The sequence below is a fragment of the Myotis nattereri genome, assembly GCF_964212035.1.
Source record: "Myotis nattereri genome assembly, chromosome: 9".
Classification (NCBI taxonomy): Eukaryota; Metazoa; Chordata; class Mammalia; order Chiroptera; family Vespertilionidae; genus Myotis; species Myotis nattereri.
Window position 1 is genome coordinate 15262201 of NC_138084.1, and position 21767 is coordinate 15283967.

General features: G+C 57.4%; 1 protein-coding gene across 3 annotated transcripts in view; it reads left to right on the forward strand.

Moving 5' to 3' along the window:
* The window catches only part of CD82 (CD82 molecule), a 52504-nt gene extending 31116 nt beyond the window's left edge, over positions 1-21388 (forward strand). For all 3 annotated transcript variants that reach the window (XM_081099547.1, XM_081099548.1, XM_081099549.1), the window contains 7 exons: positions 1136-1208; positions 6240-6364; positions 6493-6567; positions 16005-16106; positions 19040-19261; positions 19532-19615; positions 20119-21388. In XM_081099547.1, the coding sequence (XP_080955673.1) occupies positions 1136-1208; positions 6240-6364; positions 6493-6567; positions 16005-16106; positions 19040-19261; positions 19532-19615; positions 20119-20196 (759 nt within the window). In that variant the 3' untranslated portion in view covers positions 20197-21388. The remainder of the gene's footprint in view (positions 1-1135; positions 1209-6239; positions 6365-6492; positions 6568-16004; positions 16107-19039; positions 19262-19531; positions 19616-20118) is intronic.
* The last annotated feature ends 379 nt before the right edge of the window (positions 21389-21767 follow it).

Here is a 21767-nt window from a genome sequence, read left to right on the forward strand (position 1 = left end):
GTCGCCTTAATTTTTAACACCTGGAGCAAATGCCCATTCGCCTTCCTCAGGGTCCCAGCTCTGGTCCTCAGTGACAGTGGAGCAGGGCTAACCAAACCCGGGCTGGGATGCTAACCCCAGGCTGAGGGCTTTAGGGGCAGCTGCTGATCTTGTGCCCAGGGCTAGGGGGTGATGGCTGAGGTGGGAACCCAGGGCCGGTGGTAAAGGTGGGCTATGGGTTATCCCTAGGTGGGCCCAGGCCAGGCCCCAGGTCAAGGGCAGTCATGAGGGGTGATGCAGCTTCCCACCCAGGGAACCTGTAGTTTTGTCCAGACTGTAGGCACTTCCCTGCCTTAACTGGCTTGGGGGGTTCCATCTGGGAGGTGGGCTCAGGTTGTGGGGCCGCCCTGGTGAGGGGAGAGGCAGGAAATTCCTGGGCCTGGGCCTGTGCCCACACCTGCCACGCTTCATTCCTTTGCCTTTCTACTCCTGCATTCACAGTTGGGTTCATGGACTCATTTATTTCCTGAGCCCTCAGCCCCTGGTGCAGGTACAAGCTGCGTGCAACCTTGCCCTGCCCTCCGGGGGCGCGCAGTCTAACCAGAGAGTCACACATGGTAGTTAAACCCAGTGGAATGCCTATTTGAAGGGTCCCACAGTGGTTGCCACAGGAGCCCCTAAATCTGCCCGGGGGAGTCAGGAGGCTCCTGCAGAAGGAGGCCTTGGAGCCAAGCTCTGAAGGACAAGGTGGGTTTTAATGAGTTCAAGTTCATGGGGGTCCTCCCCAGAGCCTGGCTTGTTTGGGAGACTCCCAGCCCCCTAGCTGGGCTGGAGTGGAGAGGATGAGTGCTGTGTGGAAAAGGGTGAGGAGATAAGTCAGAGGGCACCCTGGCAGGAGGCTGTGCCCCTCACATAGTCATGGGGAGACTGGAGGCAGGAGGGACTCCCCACCATGGTCCTTCTGTCTGGATTGCTGGGTTCACTGGGATTTGGGGTTCGGGGCATGAGGGCACTTTGACATCCTGGGTTGGGCAGGCAAGGATGGCGGTGGCCCCCCTGTATCCCCCTGGCCTGGGCTACAGGGACAGCTGGGCAGGGTTCTCTCCCCGACCTGCTCTCAGTCCCCCCATTAACCGCCCCCTTCTTCTTCTTCCAGATCCTGGGCGGAGTGATCCTGGGCTTCGGGGTGTGGATCCTGGCCGACAGGAGCAGTTTCATCTCTGTCCTGCGTAAGGAGCCCTCACTGCCCCTGCCCTGCCGGCCCTGGAGGGGAGGGCCAGGCGCAGGCAGGGCTGGTCCACCAGGACTTCAGCTCCAGAGCTGCTGGTCACTTTCCCAGCTGACCTCTGGCCCTGCCCAGTCCTGCCGCTGACTGGCTGCTGCGGGGGTTCCGGAAGGAATTTTCTCTCCCTCCCCAGACAAAGCGGCTGTTGTCTGGAGAACACTGGGAGGTGGGGAGGCTTGTTCTCCCATCCTGGGCCCTTCCCTCAGCCCTGACCTTGAGAAAGCCTCTTACATTCTCCACTGGCCTGTTCAGCCAAGTGTGGGCAGCAATCCCTCCCCTTCCCAGCTCAGAGAGACGTAGGAAAGCCAGGAATGGCAGGTTGTCGGGTGTTGATGAGGTGCCTGCTGCATCCCTGGCACTGCCTAGGTGGGCCGGGCACGTGCACTGAGGAGGAAGGTACCAGCTACCACTTCTGTTGTTCGTGCTCACAGGCCTAAGCATGTTGCACAGATCAATTGTCTTAATCCCACAACAGCTCTGCGAGGTAGGAACTGTGCTATCGCTGCCTCAAAAATGAAGGAGTGAGGTCAAAGGACTCACATCCCTTGCTCAAGTTCACGCAGCTTATGAGTGATAGGTGTGGGGCTTGAGCTCTGAGAGCTTTGGTCCTAAATGCTGCACATGGTGAGAGAGCCACAACATGGAAGCCCCCTCTTTCACTATTCAGAAGCAGGAAGAAAGACGCCCAAGATGATAAGAGCCATTCCCAGTCTACTCGCAGTCTCCTCCAGGAAGCCCACCAGGCTTGCTGCACTGACCTCTCATAGACGCCTGTGGTGGGAGGGAAGCCGAGCACATGGCCCCAAGTAGCACAGTGATGCCACTCCCATCAGTGAGTGTGTCGTCCTTGGCTCACTTCCCCTCCAAGCAGCTGTGGAGGTAGCAGGTTTGGACTCAGGCCCACGACAGCTGCTTGATTTGAATAAAGCAGAACCGGGCTGGGATGGGTGATGGAGGGGCACACCTGTCACCGTGGCCCCAGGGGGCTGAGCCTTCTCCCCTCAGACCGTGAGGGGAGCAAGGGTGATCCACCCGCCAGCCACATCAGATTCGACCTGGGGCTGTCAGTCTTTCCTCCTACTGGGGGGCAGCAGATTATTCCCCTATTCTGGGGCGAGGATCCGGGTTTCCTATCTCAGCTGGGTGCTCACACTCCCATGCCCTCCCAAGAGGGGACCCATCCTCCTTGGCCTTGACTAAGCCCAGACTCACTACTTCCTGGGCCATAACCCACACCCAGTGGGCACTGTGCCACAGGGCAAAGTCTTGAGGCCCAGCCTGCTCATTTCTGCCCTCTTTACCCCGCCCCAAGGCTCCAGGGACTGCTCGCTACTCCCCCCTGCCTCCTCCTGCCTCCTCCTGCTTCCTCCCTGTTCAAGTCTGAGAATCTCAAGCTGGCCAGACTTTAGAGCAGTGGTTCTCAACCTTCTGGCCCTTTTTTAAATACAGTTCCTCATGTTGTGACCCAACCATAAAATTATTTTCGTTGCTACTTCATAACTGTCATGCTGCTACTGTTATGAATCGTAATGTAAATATCTGATATGCAGGGTGGTCTTAGGCGACCCCTGTGAAAGGGTCGTTCGACCGCCAAAGGGGTCGCGATCCACAGGTTGAGAACCGCTGCTTTAGAAGCTCCTGGATGCACACTGTGTGTTTTACCAATACCAGGCCTGGGACCCACCCCAAGGGTGTGGCCTGGAGCACCGTGGTTTTTACAAAGCTCCCCAGGTGTTTCCCCAGGCAGCCAGGGTTCAGAAACACCCATCTGATCTGCTAGCCCAGTCACTGTACCCTTGGGTAGACTGAAGCTTGGCAAGGGGAAAACGACTTGCTCAGAGTCACATAGCAAGGAAGGATGGGAGCCGGGAACCCAGGGCTCCTGACCTACTATGTGCAGGCCGCGTGACACAGCGCTTCTCTTACCTCATCGAATCCTCCCTGCATTACTATCCACGTTTTACAGTGGAGGAAACTGAAGCACAGGGAGGGAAGTAACTTATCTGAGGGCACACGGCCAGAGGGTGGAGAGCCGGATGTGAGCCAGGTGACATGGCTCCTGAGCCCCCACTTCCTGATCCCCTGTAGTTCTGCGGACACCTCGGGTTCACACAGTAAGCGGATGCAAGCACGGGGGAAGAGTGCAGGTTCTGGATACAGGCTCCTCTGGTTCCAATCCCGGCTCTGCTGCCTGTGAGCTCTGTGATCCTGGGTACATTACTTCACCTCTCTGAGCCTCTTTGTCTGTAAAATAGAAGTAATAGAATGTACCTCGTAAGGTGATGGTGAGAAATTAAATGAGTTAATATTCAAAAAGAGTTTAGAAAACTCCTAGGTGATTGTTAAAGATTAATATTTATAACAATTGTAACATTAGTTATAATAATTGTAATTGTTAAAGAATAACATTAATAACACCCTCTAATTCTTATAACGTCTTTAGGAAGTAGGGCTTGGTTCCTTTCTACGGAGAAAGTAATAGAGGCCAGGGAAAGGGGTCCGCCACAAGACCGCCTGGAGCCTGCCTTTTCGATGTGCTTCCATAAGGACCCGGCTCAGTCAGGGAAGTGCCGGCCAAGTGCCCAGAGGCTGTGGGCAGCAGCGCTGGGATTAGAGCTCCCTCCTCGTGGTGCCCAGTCCCTTTGGGTTCGGCCACTTCCCTCTCCCTCGCTGGTACCTGCCTGGCCCAGTAAGATCAAGGTGTTTCTGCCACACACAGCGGATGGGTCACCCTGGAATAGTCACAGGTCCCTTACTCAGTCAGTTGCTCAGATAGGGGCCGGCCTGCGACCTGGGTGAGGACAGGGGCTGGTATCTGAGAAACCAAGATTCAGAGGCTCAGCTGCCGCCCAGCGGCAGAGCCGGAGCTGGGGTCTCAGCCCTGGGCCTGGCCTGCTGGCCACCTCGGCCGCCTCTCAGCCTCTCTGGGCCTCGGGCCCTTAGGGACCAGTAAGGATGTGAGCCTGCCCTCGTGGGGCTGTGGTGGAAGGGAAGCAGGATGATGGATAAAGGGCCTTGCTGGGCTGCCACACACCAGGCAGTGCCAGGTCCTTTGTTCTAGGAGTTGTCATCGCTGGGAGGACCTGTCGGAACCCAAGCCCAGGAAGTTCAGGAAAAGTGAAATTTGTGGGCTCCTGCTGCCCATGGAGATTGCCCAGAGCCAGGGCGGCGAGGGCCTGGAACCAGAGGAAGCCCCACCCTCACCCAGCAGAGCTCTGCCCGGATTCCTGGAGGCCTGTGAGGAGCCAGACAGAGGCAGCCCTGCCCTGGCACCCTGAGCGTGGGGTGGGCGGGCCAGCCTCGTCCTGAGTTCCAGAACATTCTGTCTGCCAACAGGAAGTGGAGCTGGACCAGGCCCTCCCCCCACCCACACTCCAGCTGTGTGGTTATTCCTTAAGGGCGCTAACCCCTCATGGCTCCCAGGTCCCCCAGGGGCAGGCGGTGTTCTCCCTGGGCCGGCCCTGACTGCGCCCCAGTCCTATGGAGGCACATCGCACATGCAGACTCCGGGCGGTCTTGTGCGGCACCCAGGAATCCGTATCCCTAGGAAGTTCCTCTGATCGCTAGTGTGGTCTCCAGCCTCTGCTCCCAGCTGCCTCCTGGGAGTGAGCCCTCAGCCCCTGCCTGTAGGGGCACATTCACCCTGGCCTCCTGGTGTGTCCCAGCCTCAGGCTAGAGGGTACCCCATGCCTACAGGCCAGAGGTGGACATGCACTCTGCCCTGTGTGATCTGTTGGGCTTCTTGGGAAATGCCTGCACAGAACTGCCCATCTCCACCCACAGGGGCAGGCTCTGTCTGCCCATGGCCCTGGGGAGGGACTCTTGCCATTGTCTGTCATACTCCTCTCTCACTCACGCTGGTCCCTTCTTTCTCCCCTTCTTTCCATTCTTCAAATGCATCGAACTTACTCCTTCCTCAGGCCTTTGCACCTGCTGTTCCCACTGCCTGGAATGCTTTTCCCTTCCCTTGAGGTCTTGAATTGAATGACCTCTCCTTTCTCATCTCAGCTCAAACATCACCTGCTCAGACCAGCCTTCCTCACACTGCAACCCACTCCCTGCTCCCTAGTTCTCCACGTTAGCCGGCTTAGCACCTCCATGGCCCTTTATGCAGCCAGAAGATTGTATTGTTTTCTTGTTGTCCCCACTCCCCGCCCCACATAATGTCAGCTCCTGGGTGTGGGAACCTCTACCGCCTGACTCTGCATCCCCAGCAGCCAGCACAGTGTCTGGCAGGTGGTGAGCGCCTGGTAAACATGTGTTGGCTGAAGGAATGAGCAAGCGCCACACCCGTGCCAGGACATGTGCCCCGTGCATTGGTAGAAAGAGCGGCCTTGGAGGTCTGCACATTTCCAATCCCAGCTCTGGTCTGTGCTGGCGCAGCGCTCTGAGCCTCTGGTTCCGTTTCCTCGGCTGGAAGCGGCTGTGCTGAGTGATGTCAGAGTTGGAGGTGGCATGTGAAGCCCGGAGGCACAGGGAGTGAGTGGGCTGGAGAGGCAGGTGTTTAGTCCTATCTATGGGCGAGGAGGAAGGCAGGCAGTGGTGTCCGTGGCCCCAGCAGGGCCTGCCAGTCTGTGGTTCGTTAATTCAGCAGCTACTCACTCATCCTGTTGCTGTGCCAGACACGGCTCGGGATCTGGGGGCTCAGCAGGAGCAAACCTGAGTCCCTGCCCCCCTGGACCTCTCATTCTTGTGGGGCTGCAGGCAGGAGCAAGCGAGATTAGCGAAAGGTCGGCTTCTCACTCCTGGTCAGTGCTGAGGAGATCAAGTGAAGCAGGGATGGGGGTTAGGGTAGATTGGGGGAGGCACATCCGGGCAGCTTCCAAAGGGGGCGAGGAGCAGGTTCCTTGCTGGGGGGCTGACCCAGCACCCCGACTCCAAGGAAGGTCCTGGACCTTCGGGCCCTGCCCCTGATTCTGTACTTCACGAGGGCGAGACAGCTGGCCTGATGGCACACCCTCCCTCCCATCCCCAGAGGCCTCCTCCACCTCGCTCAGCGTGGGCGCCTACGTCTTCATCGGCGTGGGGGCCGTCACCATGCTCATGGGCTTCCTGGGCTGCATCGGCGCCGTGAACGAGGTCCGCTGCCTGCTGGGGCTGGTGAGTAGCCCCCCTCCCCCTCCCCCGCCTGTCCTGCCCTGAGCCCTGCGCGGCCAGGCCGGGTGGGGCGCGCCTGAGGGGGGACCTGGTGAGGGCTTCCTGCTAACCTGCCGGCTCTGTGTCCCCAGTACTTCATCTTCCTCCTCCTGATCCTCATCGCCCAGGTGGCTGCTGGCATCCTCTTCTATTTCAACATGGACAAGGTACGCACCCCTCCCTCCCGTGCCCAGCAGGCATTGGACGGCCGCGTCGGGGATCCGCCAGGGGGTGGGGGGAGATAGAAGCCTCAGCTGTCCCGGACGAGCCCGTGGGTACAGGCAGCCTCCCCGTGGTCACACCGCGGACCCTTGGCCTGGAAGGCGGGCTCTGTGGGCAGAGTCACCCTTGGACCAGGATCCCACTCCACCCCTCCCCGTTCCAGGCCTGTAGCCACTGTGCGCCAGCCGCTCGCCTCTCTCTGCCCGGTTCACCCTCTGCAAACTGGGGACAATAATGAAATCTAACTCTTTGGGTCGTTGGGAGGGTTCCGTGAGATTATGTTAGTGCTTGGCATGGTAAGGACTCAGTAAACGTTTTCATTAATGTGAAGGCTCCTTAGCAACCGTTAAATCCATGCCCCTCACCCACAGGTGAGGCCCAGGGAGGAGGCTGTCAATAAAAACCCCAGGCCTGCGCCAGAGGGAAGGTGCGCAGCTTTGCAGACAAGAACGTTAGACTTACTGTGCTTCAGATCTAAGGACACTGGTGCATGTAGCCAGCAGTCAAGCGTGGAAGCTCAGGGACTGTGGTCCTGGCTGTCTCTTCAGCATCCTCGTTGTGGTGGCTTTTCCACAGCATGCCACTCACCTTGTGGTCCCACAGTGGCTGCCACAGCCCCGTCTTGTGCTGCTGTGGCCAGATCAAGGGGAAGAAGAGCAATGCCCCTAAAAATGTGCCCCAGATTGTGTTACAAAGGCACCCCTGGTGTTCAGGGTGGCTGAGAACGTATCTGGCTTTCCGACTCTAAAGACAGGGACACAAGGAGCCGGGAATGGCTGCTGGGCGAGCCACTCAATTGTGATGATCACAGTTACTTAAGGAAGACCTACTATGTGCACATGGTAACTTCTAGAAGCTTTACACACATAGTCTCTCCTCACAGCAGCTCTGTACAGTAAGTGTTAGGTTGTCAGACAGGAAAGCAGATGCTCAGAGAGATTAATAGCGATAGCAATGTCAGCAATAGTAACAGTAGCCTCCACCATCCCTACATCGGGTCAGCACAAACCATATGCTGGGGCAGTGTTGGCCACTTTACATTCATTCTTCCACTGATCCCCACCACGCTTCCCCAAGTGTGAGAGCCCTGTCCTCCAGGTGAGGGCGTGAGGGCAGCCAGCAGGTCAATGGCCAGAGCAGGGAGCGCTCAGGCTCCCGGACTCCAGGAGGAGTTCACCGTGGCCCAGCTGGGCCAGGGCCTGCCTTCCTCCAGTGCTACAGGTCTGGTCCTCTGAGCAGGTGCAGAGCCGGCAGCCATGAGGGCTCCTGCATTTTACCATTTGAAGGTCAAGTTACCGCCAATCCCCCTTAGAAGTGAGAAAACATGACACCGTCAGTAGCTAACACTTAGAAAACACCTGGAACTGAATGTTGTGTACCGACTGCATTTACTATTCGATCCTCACAGAAATCCTCTGAGGTCATGGATATGAAAACCCTCGTGTGCACATATGGGAGCTGAGGCACAGAGAGGTTAAGCAACTTGGCCAAAGGTCACACAGCTAGTAAATGGCAGAGCTGAGATCCAAACCCCAGCAACCTGGCTTCTGGGTTCACGTGGGTGAAATTTCTCACTGTGGTGGTTCCTACCTAAACCTGCTTTGCTTATTTACAATCCACACCCAGCCTGTTTGCCAGGAGGACTGGCCCTGACTTCCTACAGAAAACCAGATTGGAGAGATCAGAATGCACACTCAGAGAGAGGAAGACCATTGTGCCTGAAGCCAGGGGATGAGATGCTCATGTAACGGAGGGCTAACTTGGACACGGAGCTTCCTGGCGGTCAAGGGAAAAGGGGAAACAGTTTCAGCAGATGACAGGAAGCTTGCTTGGCCACCGCACAGGAGGCAGATGCTTAGGGCAAAGAATGTCCTTTTCCAGAGACAGGTTTTGGGGATCAGTCCCTGGGGCTTTTCTGGGACCCAGTCAGTTGCACGTTATCATCAGGGTAGATCAGAACTGGGCTCCAGTGAGGTGGTTCCTGTGACTCAGAAGCTAGTCAGCTCTGTCGGGTGCTGGGCAGTCCACCTTCTCGCCCCTGTGTGTTTCCCCATCTCACAGTAATAAAGGTGGTGCCCATCTATGGGCACCAGCCACACGCCAGGAGCTGACTTCATAACTTGACACGTTTCAGTTTTGCAAGCATTTTCCACTTCAGGAAACCGAGGCCCAGAAAAGCAAAGTGACCTTCGGTCACGGTCACCCACAGGTTGGAGGTGTCAGAGTGGAGATTTCCCTCCGCTTCCTCTGACTCAGGCCCATGCCTCCCCCGACAGCACGCTGCCTGCCCACAGGATGGTACAGTCTCTGCTTGGCTCACCACCAGGAGCTACACCACGGAGGTGTCCCCGGCTCCAGAGCAGGGCTTGGGGGGAGGATCGCCTCTCCTGACTCCAGGCTAGATTCTGTCCCCTTCTTTGCCTCCTTCACCACCCCCAGGCTTGACATCCCCCTTCCCCTGGTCCCAGCCCCCTCCCCTTGTCCCACCTCCTCTCTGGAAGGCAAGGGAAATTTTCTGGCTTTTCTGGGGAAGTTCTGGCGCCACCCTATCGCCCAAGTTGGAATGAATGATTTATTTTTTCTTTCCCGGCACATTGTAAATCCCAGCTAAAGACTAAACATGCCCTTGATGGTGTTTATTCCTGCAGATGAGGCCCAGCTGGAGGGGGGGGGGGGGCACTGGGAGCCTGAAGGGAAGGCCTGTTCCAAGGCGGCGGTGGGGGGCCTTCTCCCCCCTCGCCAGGCCCCCTGGGCAGGTGGGAGGGAAGGAACCCCTGGGCTGCCATCTGTGTTTCCTGCCCCTCGCTTCCAGTGGCCACTGTTTCCAGGGCAGAGCCGAGGGCAGCCGGGGCCTTGGACAAGGCATGTGGGCTCCCCAGCCTTGGGTTCCCCGATTATAAATCAGGATAAACCTGCCTGCCCCCCCCCCCCCCCCCAGGCACACTGACTACAACACGTTTATAACATACAGCATGGTGGCCCAGCCTGGCTCCAGAGTAAACCACCCATGTTGGAACCTCTGCGCTGAGACTCTCAGCACATTCCTTAGCCTCTCTGGGCCTCAGTTGCCTTGTGTGTCAAATGGCAATAAGCAATTGTCTGCAATTCTGAAACCCCAAACCACTTTGAAACCGCTCCCCCCCACCCCCGCCCCAAAACGCACACACACACACACACACACACACACACAACATTTGCAGCTCATTTGGTGGCAAAATGGACCCGGACGGAAGTGGGGCTCTTTGTGGCCTTTGTGTCCCCCATTCAGGTGCCCCCCGGAAACGTGAATGGGAGAGACTTTGGGCTGTGACACAGCCTGATCCCCCTGTGAAACTTGGGGGATCTCAGCGCCGGAGCACGTGGGCCCCAAGAGCCACCTTATAGGCCGTGGCGAGGGGGAAGGCCGCTGACCCATGGGAAGGGCTCAGGGTAGTACCGGCCCCGACCAGATGGTCGCTGGCATCATTGCAAGTGTGATGGCTGTTGTCATCGTTATTAACTTCGTTGGTGCCTAGTAAGGGCTCAACAAATGGCAGCTGTTCCTGTTGTTGGTATCAATATTGATGTTAGCAAGGACTGTGGGACCAGGAAGTGTGAGGTTGAGATTCCCCTGGCTGCCTCCTCACCTGACTGTTGATCCAGCCTCCATTGAGAGGGCAAAGGGCAGGTCTGGGATTCGGGGACCCTGTGCTGGAGGGTGGGCTCTGCCACTGGGTGCGGTGTGTGTTCAGGCAGGTTACCCGGTCTCTCTGAGCCTCAGGCGACCTGACAGTCTGGGGTTCTGACGTGTTCCCTGCAGGCAGCGGACGGTGGGAGGAGCCAGGAGGAAGGAAGTGGGCTGATTCCGCTTCCTATGACGTGCCGGGCACTGGGCTGGCTGCACTCATGCAGTGCACACTTCTCACCTGCCCAGCAGCCTGCACAGATGAAATTGCCGAGGTTCCGAGGGGTTATATCAAGGGCTCAGGAGAAGGCCTGGGGGATGAGAGCTTGACAGGGAAGGGGCTCGCATGGTCTGGATGGGAGCTGGGGGTGGGGGGTCAGGACACTGTCTGAGCCGACTGCCCCGTGGTCCTCAGAGAGTGTGGTCAGGAGAGCTGTGATCCTGCCTTCTCGCTCCCCGAGAGGCCCACATAGGCACCGGGCACGCGTCCTAAGGTACAGGTAGGAAAGCAGGCTCCTCGGGGACCATGCGAGTCCGTGAGAGGCCCCCTCGCTGAGATGAAACTCCCTGGGGCAGCACAGGGAGAGGGTGCCCTATCTCTTCGCTTTAGGGAAGGAAGTGTCCAGGTTGTCCCTCCGGGAAGGGATCCCAGGGAAAGTGGGACAAAGACTTGTAGCACCTGCGGGTGCCGGGCTGCGCAGGTGGCTCCGGCGCAGGGCCTGCCCTCAGGACCTCCCGAGGTGACCGGGACATGATGTGAACTCGGGGTCTCTGGCTGTTTGGATTGCAGTGGAATTTCAGGGAGACTCCGGTGGTCATTAGAGTAAACATGCCATCCCTCCACATTAGCGCTTGCAAAGGGTGCCCGTTTCCTCTCAGGACACCGGGGTGAAGCCTGGAAGCATTCAGGCACATGGCCCATGGAACCCAGGGAGAAGACAGGAGAATGTAGCCGTTACATGTTACATTGCGTCTGGGCACTCATTCTAAGGGAATTTGACAGGTTAGAGCAGGGGTGGGGAACCTTTTTTCTGCCAAGGGTCCTTAATATAATTCACTTAATATAAATTTACTGGAGGCTCCGTTCACAAAATTCATGCACGGGTAGGGTCCCTAGGCCTAGCCGGTGATCAGGGCCAATAGGAGCCTTTGGCTGCCAGTCGGAGCCTTCCTTCATTCCGTGCCGCCCCCTGGTGGTCAGCGCACATCATAGCAAGTGATCGAACCCCTGGTCTCCTGGTTGAACTCCCGAGGGGACACTTTGCATATTAGCCTTTTATATATATAAATGTTGCTATGAAAAAAGCTCCTAGATTTATTGAATTTTGAGTTCTACCTGCGGTTGCCATAGCAGGGCAAGGCCAAATGACTTTGTGGGTTTTATATGGCTTGTGGGCAGGATGCCCCCCACCTCTGAGTTAGTATAAAGAGTGTGGGGAGAGGTCTGGACACCATCTCAAAAGGGTGACCAAAGGAACCTAGAAACTTCCCCTGGAAAGAAGAGGGTAAGGGGAGACGTGGCCTGGTCTTGAATAGCTGAAACATCATTGTCCCGGGAGAGAGCGATTTGATCTGTTCCCCGTTGGGCAGGAAAAGGGAGGACGAGAACTAACACGAATGGTGGAAATCATCTGGGCTCAACTTAAAATGAATTGCTTCTATCAAGAGGCCCTCAACCCTAAAATGTGCTGTTTTGTGAGGTAGTGAGTTCCCCATCAAAGGGAGCATTTAAGTAGAACCTGGAAAAGTATGGGAGGGGTTCTTACATGTAGATGATACACTGGACTCAAAGTTCTCTTCTAATTTAGCCTCCCTGTGCAAAGTCACACCACAGGGTGAAATAAAGGCACAGCATTGGTGGGGAAAGGCGGGGGGGCGGGGGTGTCCATCTGGGGGTCGGTGGAGACAGTGAGTGGCTTGTTGTGGTTCAGGTCTTGGGCTTCTGGAGCGGCTCACATCAGGTTACAGTCGCACTTTTGCTGCCTGCAGCTGTGTGGCCTTGGGAAGTTGCTCTGACCCTGGGGGCCTCCGTCTGCTCTCCTGGAAATGGGAGGATGGTGTTGGGCAGGACCGGAGCTGGCTTCTTAGGCAGGTGACCCGAGCAGTCACGCAGGGTCCCGCACTTAGAAGGGTCCTGTGCTCGCCTGCTGCTCTGCTGCTGCTGCTGCTTCGAAATTCTTAGTCCTTTTTGAGCGAGGGCCCTGCGTTTCCATCTTGCACTGGCTATAAAGATGCCGTTCTTCTTGGGCAGGACTCGATCGCCGGCGGCCTTGACCCACTGAGAGTAGGCGGCTGGCCGCAGGCTCAGCTGGGCCCAGGCATCCCGAGGCTGCCAGCAGGTCTCTCCCTCTCCCTCCTCCACTTTCTTCTCAGGCGGGCTGTCCCCAGTGGAGCCCAAGGTGGCGGCCCTCCTCCCGTCAGATTAGTAGAAAGAGAGAGCCTGTGTGTGTGACCCTGGGACATGTACTCATCCCTAAAGCTCCCCCTGTGCCAACGGTGTGGAAGGCATTCAAGTGGCAGCCTGGGTCTTTGCCTGCCCATAGCAGCAGGGAGGTGGGGTGGGGGGAGGCCTGCCAGGCACATGGATGGACTGAGGGGTGCTGACCCTTAAGGAAAGGAGCTGTTATTTCACGAAGAAGGGAGAATGGGTGCAGGGCAGTCGGGAACCACAGAGGCAGCCTGCAGAGGTGAAGGAGATGGTGAGCATCCTCTCTATCTCCCTGCTCCTCCTTGTCTCAGGAGCAGCCTGGTTGCCAGGGTGACCTCCCTGGGCTCCCAACACAGCCTTGGGATTGGGATCCCCAGGCATCAGCTGAGCCGGCCCCTGCAGCCGTGGTCCCTGTGGCTCGGCTGTGGCCTTCAGCCACATTCTGGGCTGGAGGATGATATGGTGTTTCCATGGAAACCACCCAGTGTCAGTGGAAAGCACGTGGTTTCCATCACCTTCTCATTTCGGGAGGACCCGAAACAGGGAAGTCCGGGCTGCTGCGGCAACCACCCCGGGGTGTAAATGGAGCCTGGGTCCGTGGGGGAAGGCCGGGAGAGGATGTTCCCCAAGCAAATGCCTCTGGGGAACCCCCTTCTTTCCACGCCTCGGTGATCATCCGTTCATGGGGGCAGAGGTGGGGAGCAGAGATGGCGGGGCAGAAAGATACAAGATCTGCAGGTGGACCGCCCCAGCTATGTGGCAGGGGCCCACCACTAGGCTTCTCTGGGCCCTTCTTAAAGGTGCTATGACCCACTTCAAGGTATAGCCATATGGTTAAAGTGCCAGTAGAGCCGAATGGGTAAAAGCTTGGGTTTTCGAATCAGGCCTGAGTTCAAACCTCAGCTGTTCTACTTGTTGGCTGTGTGACTTTGAGCAAGTTAATGAACCTCTCTGAGCCTCCTTTTCTACATCTCTAGACTGAGGGACCGAGGTCAGTACCCCGAGCATATGTCTGCTCTGGGGATTGAAGTGTGATGCCGCATGAAAAGCGCTTAGCACAGCACTGGTGCAAAGCAAGCATTCGGTCCATGTTAGCCACTGGGCTTGTTACGGACCAGAAAGCTTGGTAAACTGTAGAGAGCTCTGGGGAGTAAACAAGAAGCAACATGCAAATGGTTTTATCAAGGGGAAGAGGGCAGAGCGAGGTCCTCAGGCTGGTTTCCCTGGGTTAGTGACGGAGGCCCAGGACGCAGGGCCGCAGGTCCATCCGGAGGATGTGGTTTCTCTGAGCACAGCAGGTGCGGCTGCCTGTGGGGCGCTGGCGGAAGTCCCACGCACAGGATTCGGAGCCAGGCTGTGAAAGTCCCTGCCTGGAAGCACCTGTCCCCTCTCCCTGATCCCCTTTCTCAGGAACTGAGAGGCAGGTGCCCCTGCGCCTCTCGGGCCCTTCGCCTGGGGTGACCACAACCAGCCTGTGCATGCTGAGAAGGGCCTTGGGCAAGGCCCACGGGAGAGGCCGGGGGGGCCAGGCCAGGGCTGGCTCCGGGGCCCCATCCCACATGGGGCCGTTCTAGTCCCTGGGGAAAGCCCTGTCCTCAGCCACCTGGGCTGGTTTCCGTTTGCTTCCTTTCGCACAGCTAACTCGTTCCTGAAAAGCTGCTGTAGTGAGGGCCTCAGTTCAGGGCCCCAGTGAGAGGCCTTTGGGGTGAATTCTTTTGATCCTGCACCCCTCACCCGCCTTATTTGTAAATCAGTGTCTCTGTGCATTTAGTGAAAAGCGGTGTGCTTTTCCCTTCTTCATTGTGGGCCTCTGAATTCCTGAGCATGGCGACCAGCACTGCCAGGGTGTGGATTCTGTGGGGCCCAGGGCAGGTGTGAGGGTAGACAGGGTGCGTGCATGAAGGCTGTGTTGTACATGCTTGAGGACTGTGGGTGCATGCATGAGGACTGTGGGTGCGTGCATGAGGACTGTGGGTGCGTGCATGAGGACTGTGGGGTGCATGCGTGAGGACTGTGGGTGCGTGCATGAGGACTGTGGGTGCGTGCATGAGGACTGTGGGGTGCATGCGTGAGGACTGTGGGTGCATGCATGAGGACTGTGGGGGTGCATGCGTGAGGACTGTGGGTGCGTGCATGAGGACTGTGGGGTGCATGCGTGAGGACTGTGGGTGCGTGCATGAGGACTGTGGGTGCATGCATGAGGACTGTGGGGGTGCATGCATGAGGACCTCAGGGTGCATGCATGAGGACTGTGGGTGCGTGCATGAGGACTGTGGGTGCGTGCATGAGGACTGTGTGGTACGTGCATGAGGACCGTGGGTGTGTGCATGAGGACCTCGGGGTGCATGCATGAGGACTGTGGGGTGCATGCATGAGGACCTCGGGGTGCATGCATGAGGACCTCGGGGTGCATGCATGAGGACTGTGGGGTACATGCATGAGGACCGTGGGTGTGTGCATGAGGACCTCGGGGTGCGTGCAGATAGCAGCCGTTCTGCACATGTTCCTTACTGTGGACACCGCACACCTACTCTGGCCAGGCTCACAGACACAATCCCTGCTCCCATGGAGCTGACGTTCTCAGGGGGGAGAAGTAGAGGGTGATAAATCCTGGAAACAAATGATCATGTCATGACAATGCTATGGAGAAAATACAAGACAAGGAGGGCCTGGGTGGGTGTGGGGAGGGAAGGGATGCTATTCTGTAGGGTGGTCCAGGAAGGCCTGTCTGAGGAGGTGACATTTGGGCAGAGCCCTAAGGAAGGGAGTCGTGTTAATGTTTGGGGGAAGAGGATTCCAGGCAGAGTGACAGTGAGTGCAAAGGCCCTGAGGCAGGAGTGAGCCTAGCACACAGACTGCAAGGAGACCAGTGTAATAGAAACAGAGGAGGCAAGAACAGAAGGACCGAGGTCTGGGGAGAGCAGGGCACAGATGAGGCAGGGCCTTGTGGGCACTGAGAGGGTGTTGGCATTTGTCCGGAATGCCACAGGGAGCGACTGGGAGGTTTTCTCGGTGACATGGAAAGATTCACGTTTAAAGGGCCCTGCGGCTGCTGAGTGCCAAATAGACTGCGGGCAGGAGCGGTTGGTCCTGGCTGCACTGAGCATGGCGTGGTGACCAACAGGAAGTGCCAGGGAAGTGGTTGGAATGGACAATGAAATGCTGTGGCACCGCGAGCATGTCCCCGGGCTCGCGGGTGAGGGAGGGGGAGAGGCGGTTTAAATCGATGTGACCAGAGGTGGGCATGGGTTTCCAGAAGTCAGACCTGACCCTGGCTCTCCTCTCTGCAGGTGAAGCAGGAGATGGGCAGCATCGTGACCAAGCTCATTCGGGACTACAAGGATGGCCAGGAGGACAGCCTGCAGCAGGGCTGGGACTACGTGCAGGCTCAGGTAAGCTGGGTGGGGAGGGGTGGCCAGCGTGAGGCTCCGGGCCTGTGGGTATCTGTGTGTCTGGGTCTGGTCGTCCGTGTGCCTGTATGTCCCTGACAGACTACATTAGCGAGCTTGTGTGAGTGTGCATCTGATGGGGTGGGGGCTCCTGGCCCCTCAGCCACCACCACAGCTCTTTGCTCAGGGGTCCCGGGTCTTGGAGGCTGTCCCATGGCTCACAGTGCTCCCACCTGTGGCCAGAGAGCAGGATTCAGCTCTCGGCCCTCTCACCACAAGCCAGGCTGGCCAGTGTTGGGAACTCTGCCTGGAGGTTAAGAAATGGGGTGCCAAGTCTGAGTGGAGGCTACCTCTCAGGAGGAGCCCATGGAACTTCTGGGGTAAAAGGAATGTTCTAATCATTGATCCAGGTGGTTAGGCCGGCATGCATATAAAACTCACAGATGGCATTTGTGTACTTTAGTGTAGTATGTGTATTCCACCTGAATTAAAGTGGGAGAGGCAGAGGCCAATGACTGACTACCAGAATGAAGGACTACGTGACAGACAGACTGGCATGCTGACTGAATGACTGATGGAATAACTGACTGACTGACTGACTGACTGAATGAATGAATGGCCATCTGACTGGGCTCCCAGCCTGCCTTGGTGGTGAGCCAATCATCACATACACATCGGCTGTGATCAGGTCCCGGCGGCCGGCTCTCTCGTGGGCCCTTGGCCAGGGCCCCTCCTCTGGGCAGCAGCCTCCTCCTCTCCCCTGAGGACGCTGGGCACAGCAATCACATAGGACCTGCTGGCACCGAGTGACAGCAGGAGCATCTGGACACGGAGGAGGGACTTTGTCCAGGGGACGTGGGCACAGTTTTCTGAGCTGGGAAAAGGGTAGGGTGATGTTTTCTGGCCTGAGTGCCTCACGGACTTCCTGATGAGGACCAGGTGAGGACAGGTAGGAAGGCCTGGGTCACCTGGAGGGCTGGGCACACACAGGAGGCTGCTGTCATCACACCATTCGTTTGACCCACAATTCCTGAGACACTTTGCTACGATTGGAGGGAGTCGCTGTCCCAGGATGAACAAGTCCCACCTTCCCAGAAGCCTGAGTCCCTTGGGAGCTGAGGAGCATCCCACCCGGGGAGGTGGTTGGCTGGTGGGGGTTCCCTGCAGCTGGCAAGGCTCTAGATCAGTGGTTCTCAACCTTCTGGCCCTTTAAATACAGTTCCTCATGTTGTGACCCAACCATAAAATTATTTTCGTTGCTACTTCATAACTGTAATGTTGCTACTGTTATGAATCGTAATGTAAATATCTGATATGCAGGATGGTCTTAGGCGAACCCTGTGAAAGGGTCGGTCGACCGCCAAAGGGGTCACGACCCACAGGTTGAGAACCGCTGTTCTAGATGATTCTGATGTCTGTCAGACACCGCCTGAGAAGGTGGTTAAGTCAGGCTCCTGACGACTGGGATACTAACTCTGCCCCTTCCTGGCCAGACCTTCTCTGAGCCTCAGTTTCCTCATCTATAAAATGGGGCTATTGATCCATACTCATTTGGATATTTATAGTATCATTCGTGGGATGAACTTTTAAAGCCCTTGGGCAGCACTTACGTGGTGGTGTTTTATTCGCCATGCACAACCACTGAGACACAGGGTGGGTGGGTCAGGGCAGGAGGTCCTGGAGAGGAGGGCTCCGCCTGGTGCAATACAGGCCAAGGAAAGCCGCCTCCTTTTGTGGGAGGACCTCCGAGGTGCCAACCTTTCTGCTAGGCAGCGGTTCTCAACCTGTGGGTCGTGACCCCTTTGGGGGGTCAAATGACCCTTTCACAGGGGTTGCCTAAGACCATCGGAAAACACATATATAATTACATATTGTTTTTGTGATTAATCACTATGCTTTAATTATGTTCAATTTGTAACAATGAAATTGGGGGTCACCACAACATGAGGGACTGTATTAAAGGGTCACGGCATTAGGAAGGTTGAGAACCACTGTGCCAGAGAGAAAGCAGACAGGCAACTGCAACATAAAAAGTACAACCTGAAACCTCAGAACACCCGAGATGCTTGGCACGCCCCCTGCTGGCCACCGGGCTGCCTGTCAGGGACTTGTCACTGAGAAGGAAGCAGGTGAGGAACTGACCATGTGCTGGGCACAGTGGCACGCAGCTCACACAGCTCGCCCAGCTCGCCCATGCAACTCATTTAATCCTCCCAGGGATCCTAGCATAGTGGTTATTGCCATCCCATTCTCCAGGCGAGGAGTCGAGCCCAGAGAAAGGCAGCGGCTTGCCTGTGTACAGGGCAGGGCCAGGATTGGAAAGGAGCCCTGCCCTCACACTGCTGTGCCTTCCCGGGGTATTTCCAGCATGGGCCTAGCCCCTGGCAGTGGGACTGGCCTTTCCTGAGCAATGACTGTGCTCGCCAGACCTGTGCTGGGCGCTCCGCCTGCCTCGTCCAGTTTAGTCCGAGTAACAGGGAGTTAGAAAACGTATTACCCCGTTTTGCAGATGAGGAAACTGAGGTCAGTACTTTGACCAAAGCTGAGCAGCTGGTAGGTAGCAGAGCTGGGACTTGAACCCAGGAGCCTGACTCCAGACCCCACGCTCTTAGCTGAATGCCATCTGCCCTCCTACTTGTCCCCCACACCCGTGTTCTGCTTTTCAACATGAACTCCCCTCCTGTTCTGCTGGTCCTGATTTTTTTTCTTCCCACTGTTTAACCGTTTATGGCATGTGTTTCCCGAACGCCCCTTTAAATTCTTCGTGGCTCACAGAAGCCGAGTGAAACCTAAACTCGAGTCCTGGAGGTGTGGCTGGGACCAGGGAGGCCTAGAAGTAGCAGATCCGAGCCTCTTTCCAGGCGGCCCCACCTCTGCCAGGAGGGCAGCCTGCCTGATGGGCCTGGGCATGAGCATCCTGTCCCCTCTCTGCCCAGGGCAAGTGCTGTGGCTGGGTCAGCTTCTACAACTGGACCGAAAATGCTGAGCTCATGAACCGCACCACCGTCACCTACCCCTGCTCCTGCGAGAAGAAGGGGGAGGATGACAGCCCCCTCGTGAAGAAGGGCTTCTGCCAGGTTTCCAACGGCAACGGGACCCAGAGCGGCAACGGGACCCAGAGCGGCAACAGTCCCGAGCAGTGGCCCGTGTATGAGGAGGTACGTAGAGGGCGGTGGGGTCGAGGGGCTGGGCTCAGGGGCACCCAGGCTCGCCTGGGCTCCCGTGCCATCCTTTCCCCTTCCTTCACTTAGTTGTTCCTGCCTTTGATCCATTTGTCCGCTTGCCATTGGTACCTTCGTTACCTATTCACTAATATATCTATTCCAGACACGCACAGACCCCTCTGGGCTGGGGGTGGCCCCCAGTGGTTCTGCGTGATGGGGTGAGGCGCGTGGCGTGGCTGACGTGGCTGTGTTCTTCCCTCGCAGGGCTGCATGGAGAAGGTGCAGTCGTGGCTGCAGGAAAACCTGGGCATCATCCTAGGCGTGTGCGTGGGCGTCGCTGTCATTGAGGTCCGTGTCCCCTCCCTGCAGCCCTCCCCATGCTCTGTCCCCGTGGATTGTCCCTGCTGTGCTCATGTCCTGGGGGAGGCCCTGCGGCAAGCCTGGCCTGAGCACTGTCCCGCCCTGGCCCTCTGCTGCCTGAATCTCAGGCTGGTCACGAGGCCATAGCTCTCTCTCGCTCTCTCTCTCTCTCAGTCTCTTATTGATTTCAAAGAGGAAGGGAGAGGGAGAGAGAGATAGAAACATCAGTGATAGGGGAGAATCATCAATAGGCTGCCTCCTGCATGTCCCCCCAGCCTACCCTGGGGATGGAGCCTGTAACCTGAGCATGTGCCCTGACCGGGAATTGAACCATGATCTGGTTCATAGGTTGATGCTCAACCACTGAGCCATGCCATTGGGCGAGGATTCTCTGACTCCCTGTGTGTGGACCTGGACAGTGGGGTGCTGCCCTGGGGCTTCTGGGGGCTGGGCAGCCCACCTCCACTGACTCTCGCCCTCCCCCTCAACAGCTCCTGGGGATGCTCCTGTCCATCTGCTTATGCCGGAACGTGCACTCCGAAGACTACAGCAAGGTCCCCAAGTACTGAGGCAGCTGCTGTCCCCACCTCCCTGCCTGTCCCCCAACCTCAGGGCTCCCAGGGTGTCCCTGGCTCCCTCCTCCATGCCCTCCCCGCACCTCACTGCCAAGGCACTTGTGTGCCCCGTGCTGCTGGAAGTGAGGGGCTGTCTGGGGCCTGGATGCCTCCCTGCCTTTCTGCCTCCAGCCTTGAGCCTGGCTGCGCTGTGGCTCCTCCGCTCGCTGCCCACCAGGGTTCTCTGAGCAACTCAAGGAAAACCCTCCCTGCAGCATCTCTGCGCAGGTGGGCTGGGTCTCTACCTGCCTTGGGGGGTGTATATATTGTATGGGGGGAAGGGTATTAAAAATGGGGAGCGGGGTAGGTAAGGCACCCTGAGCTGTCAGGGGACTACCCACTGCGTGGGTCAACTGTTTTCCACTATAAGGCTTATACCGTTGGCTTTCATATTTTCATTAAAGGTTGTGGGAAAGGATAAGCTTTACCTGACGTTAGGGATGGCACCCCTTCCCCAGGCCTGACCCAGCCCCACTCAGGCAGCTCAGATCTGCCTGGCCCAACTCGTGGGAGCAAGGCCTAGCTGGGCCAGGCTGAAAGGGGCTGGGCCTGGCCCTGGGCTGCTTAGGGCATCAGAGGGGTACGTCCTCGGGGCGTGGCACAGAGCTGGCCCTGCCTTTGCCGGGACCTGAGCTGTTCAGGAGTGAGTGGGTGAGGCTGTGCTTTGTAGGGCGAGGAGGGCTTCGAGCACCGCTCTGTAAAGCATGCTGCGGATCTGAAGACTGATGATTAAAGAGGATTTGTAAGAATCTGGTCTGACTTGGGGATGCTGCGTCCCGGCCCGGGAGGGCCAGAGGGGAGAGAGAGAGTGTGAGTGGAGTGGCTGGGTCTGCAGGGAAGCATGCTGGCACCCACTACTGTCCTCAGGGCAGGGCCCTTTCTCGGCATCTCTGGCCCCCTCTTCAGCCCCATGCCTTGGTCCATCGGCCCGGCTGCCCATGTGGCTGGAATTGGATTTGTATATTGAAACAGGTGTAGGTTGTGCCTCTAGGTTCCTGTTTCTGAGACCAGGTGCCCCCAGAAGGTACAGAAAGTGGGCTGGTGAGGGAGGAGTCAGTGAGGCCGCAGGACAAGCCTGGCCTCTATCTGAGCATCTGGTTTTGACAAAGGAAGGAAGCATTTGTGTATTAAAGAGATGTGATGGCGCAAGATGTGCAGAATTCGGGAGCTTTAACAATGCAACGTGGACCTTAAAGGAAGCTCTTACTTGTGCACGGAGCGTGAGCCCGGCACTCCCAGGCCTGGCTTCCCCAGCCTGCACCGTGGCTGTAAGGCATATCACAGGAAGTCCCTCTCCGCTGAGATGGGGGTGGAAGTCAGGGAAAAGGTTGACATAGGAGGGCACTTGCCCCACCATCTCCCCCTCTCCAACCTCTTGGGGCCCTGGGAGAGGCGGAGGGGTAGGGGTGGAGGGACTTGCCTCCCTACAGTAGGGCAGCAAGGACAATGGATGGGAAGTATTCCAGAAGAATCCACCAGGTGGCGCTGCTGCCCCAGCCTAGGAGCCCCGAGTTGTCCTGGTTACT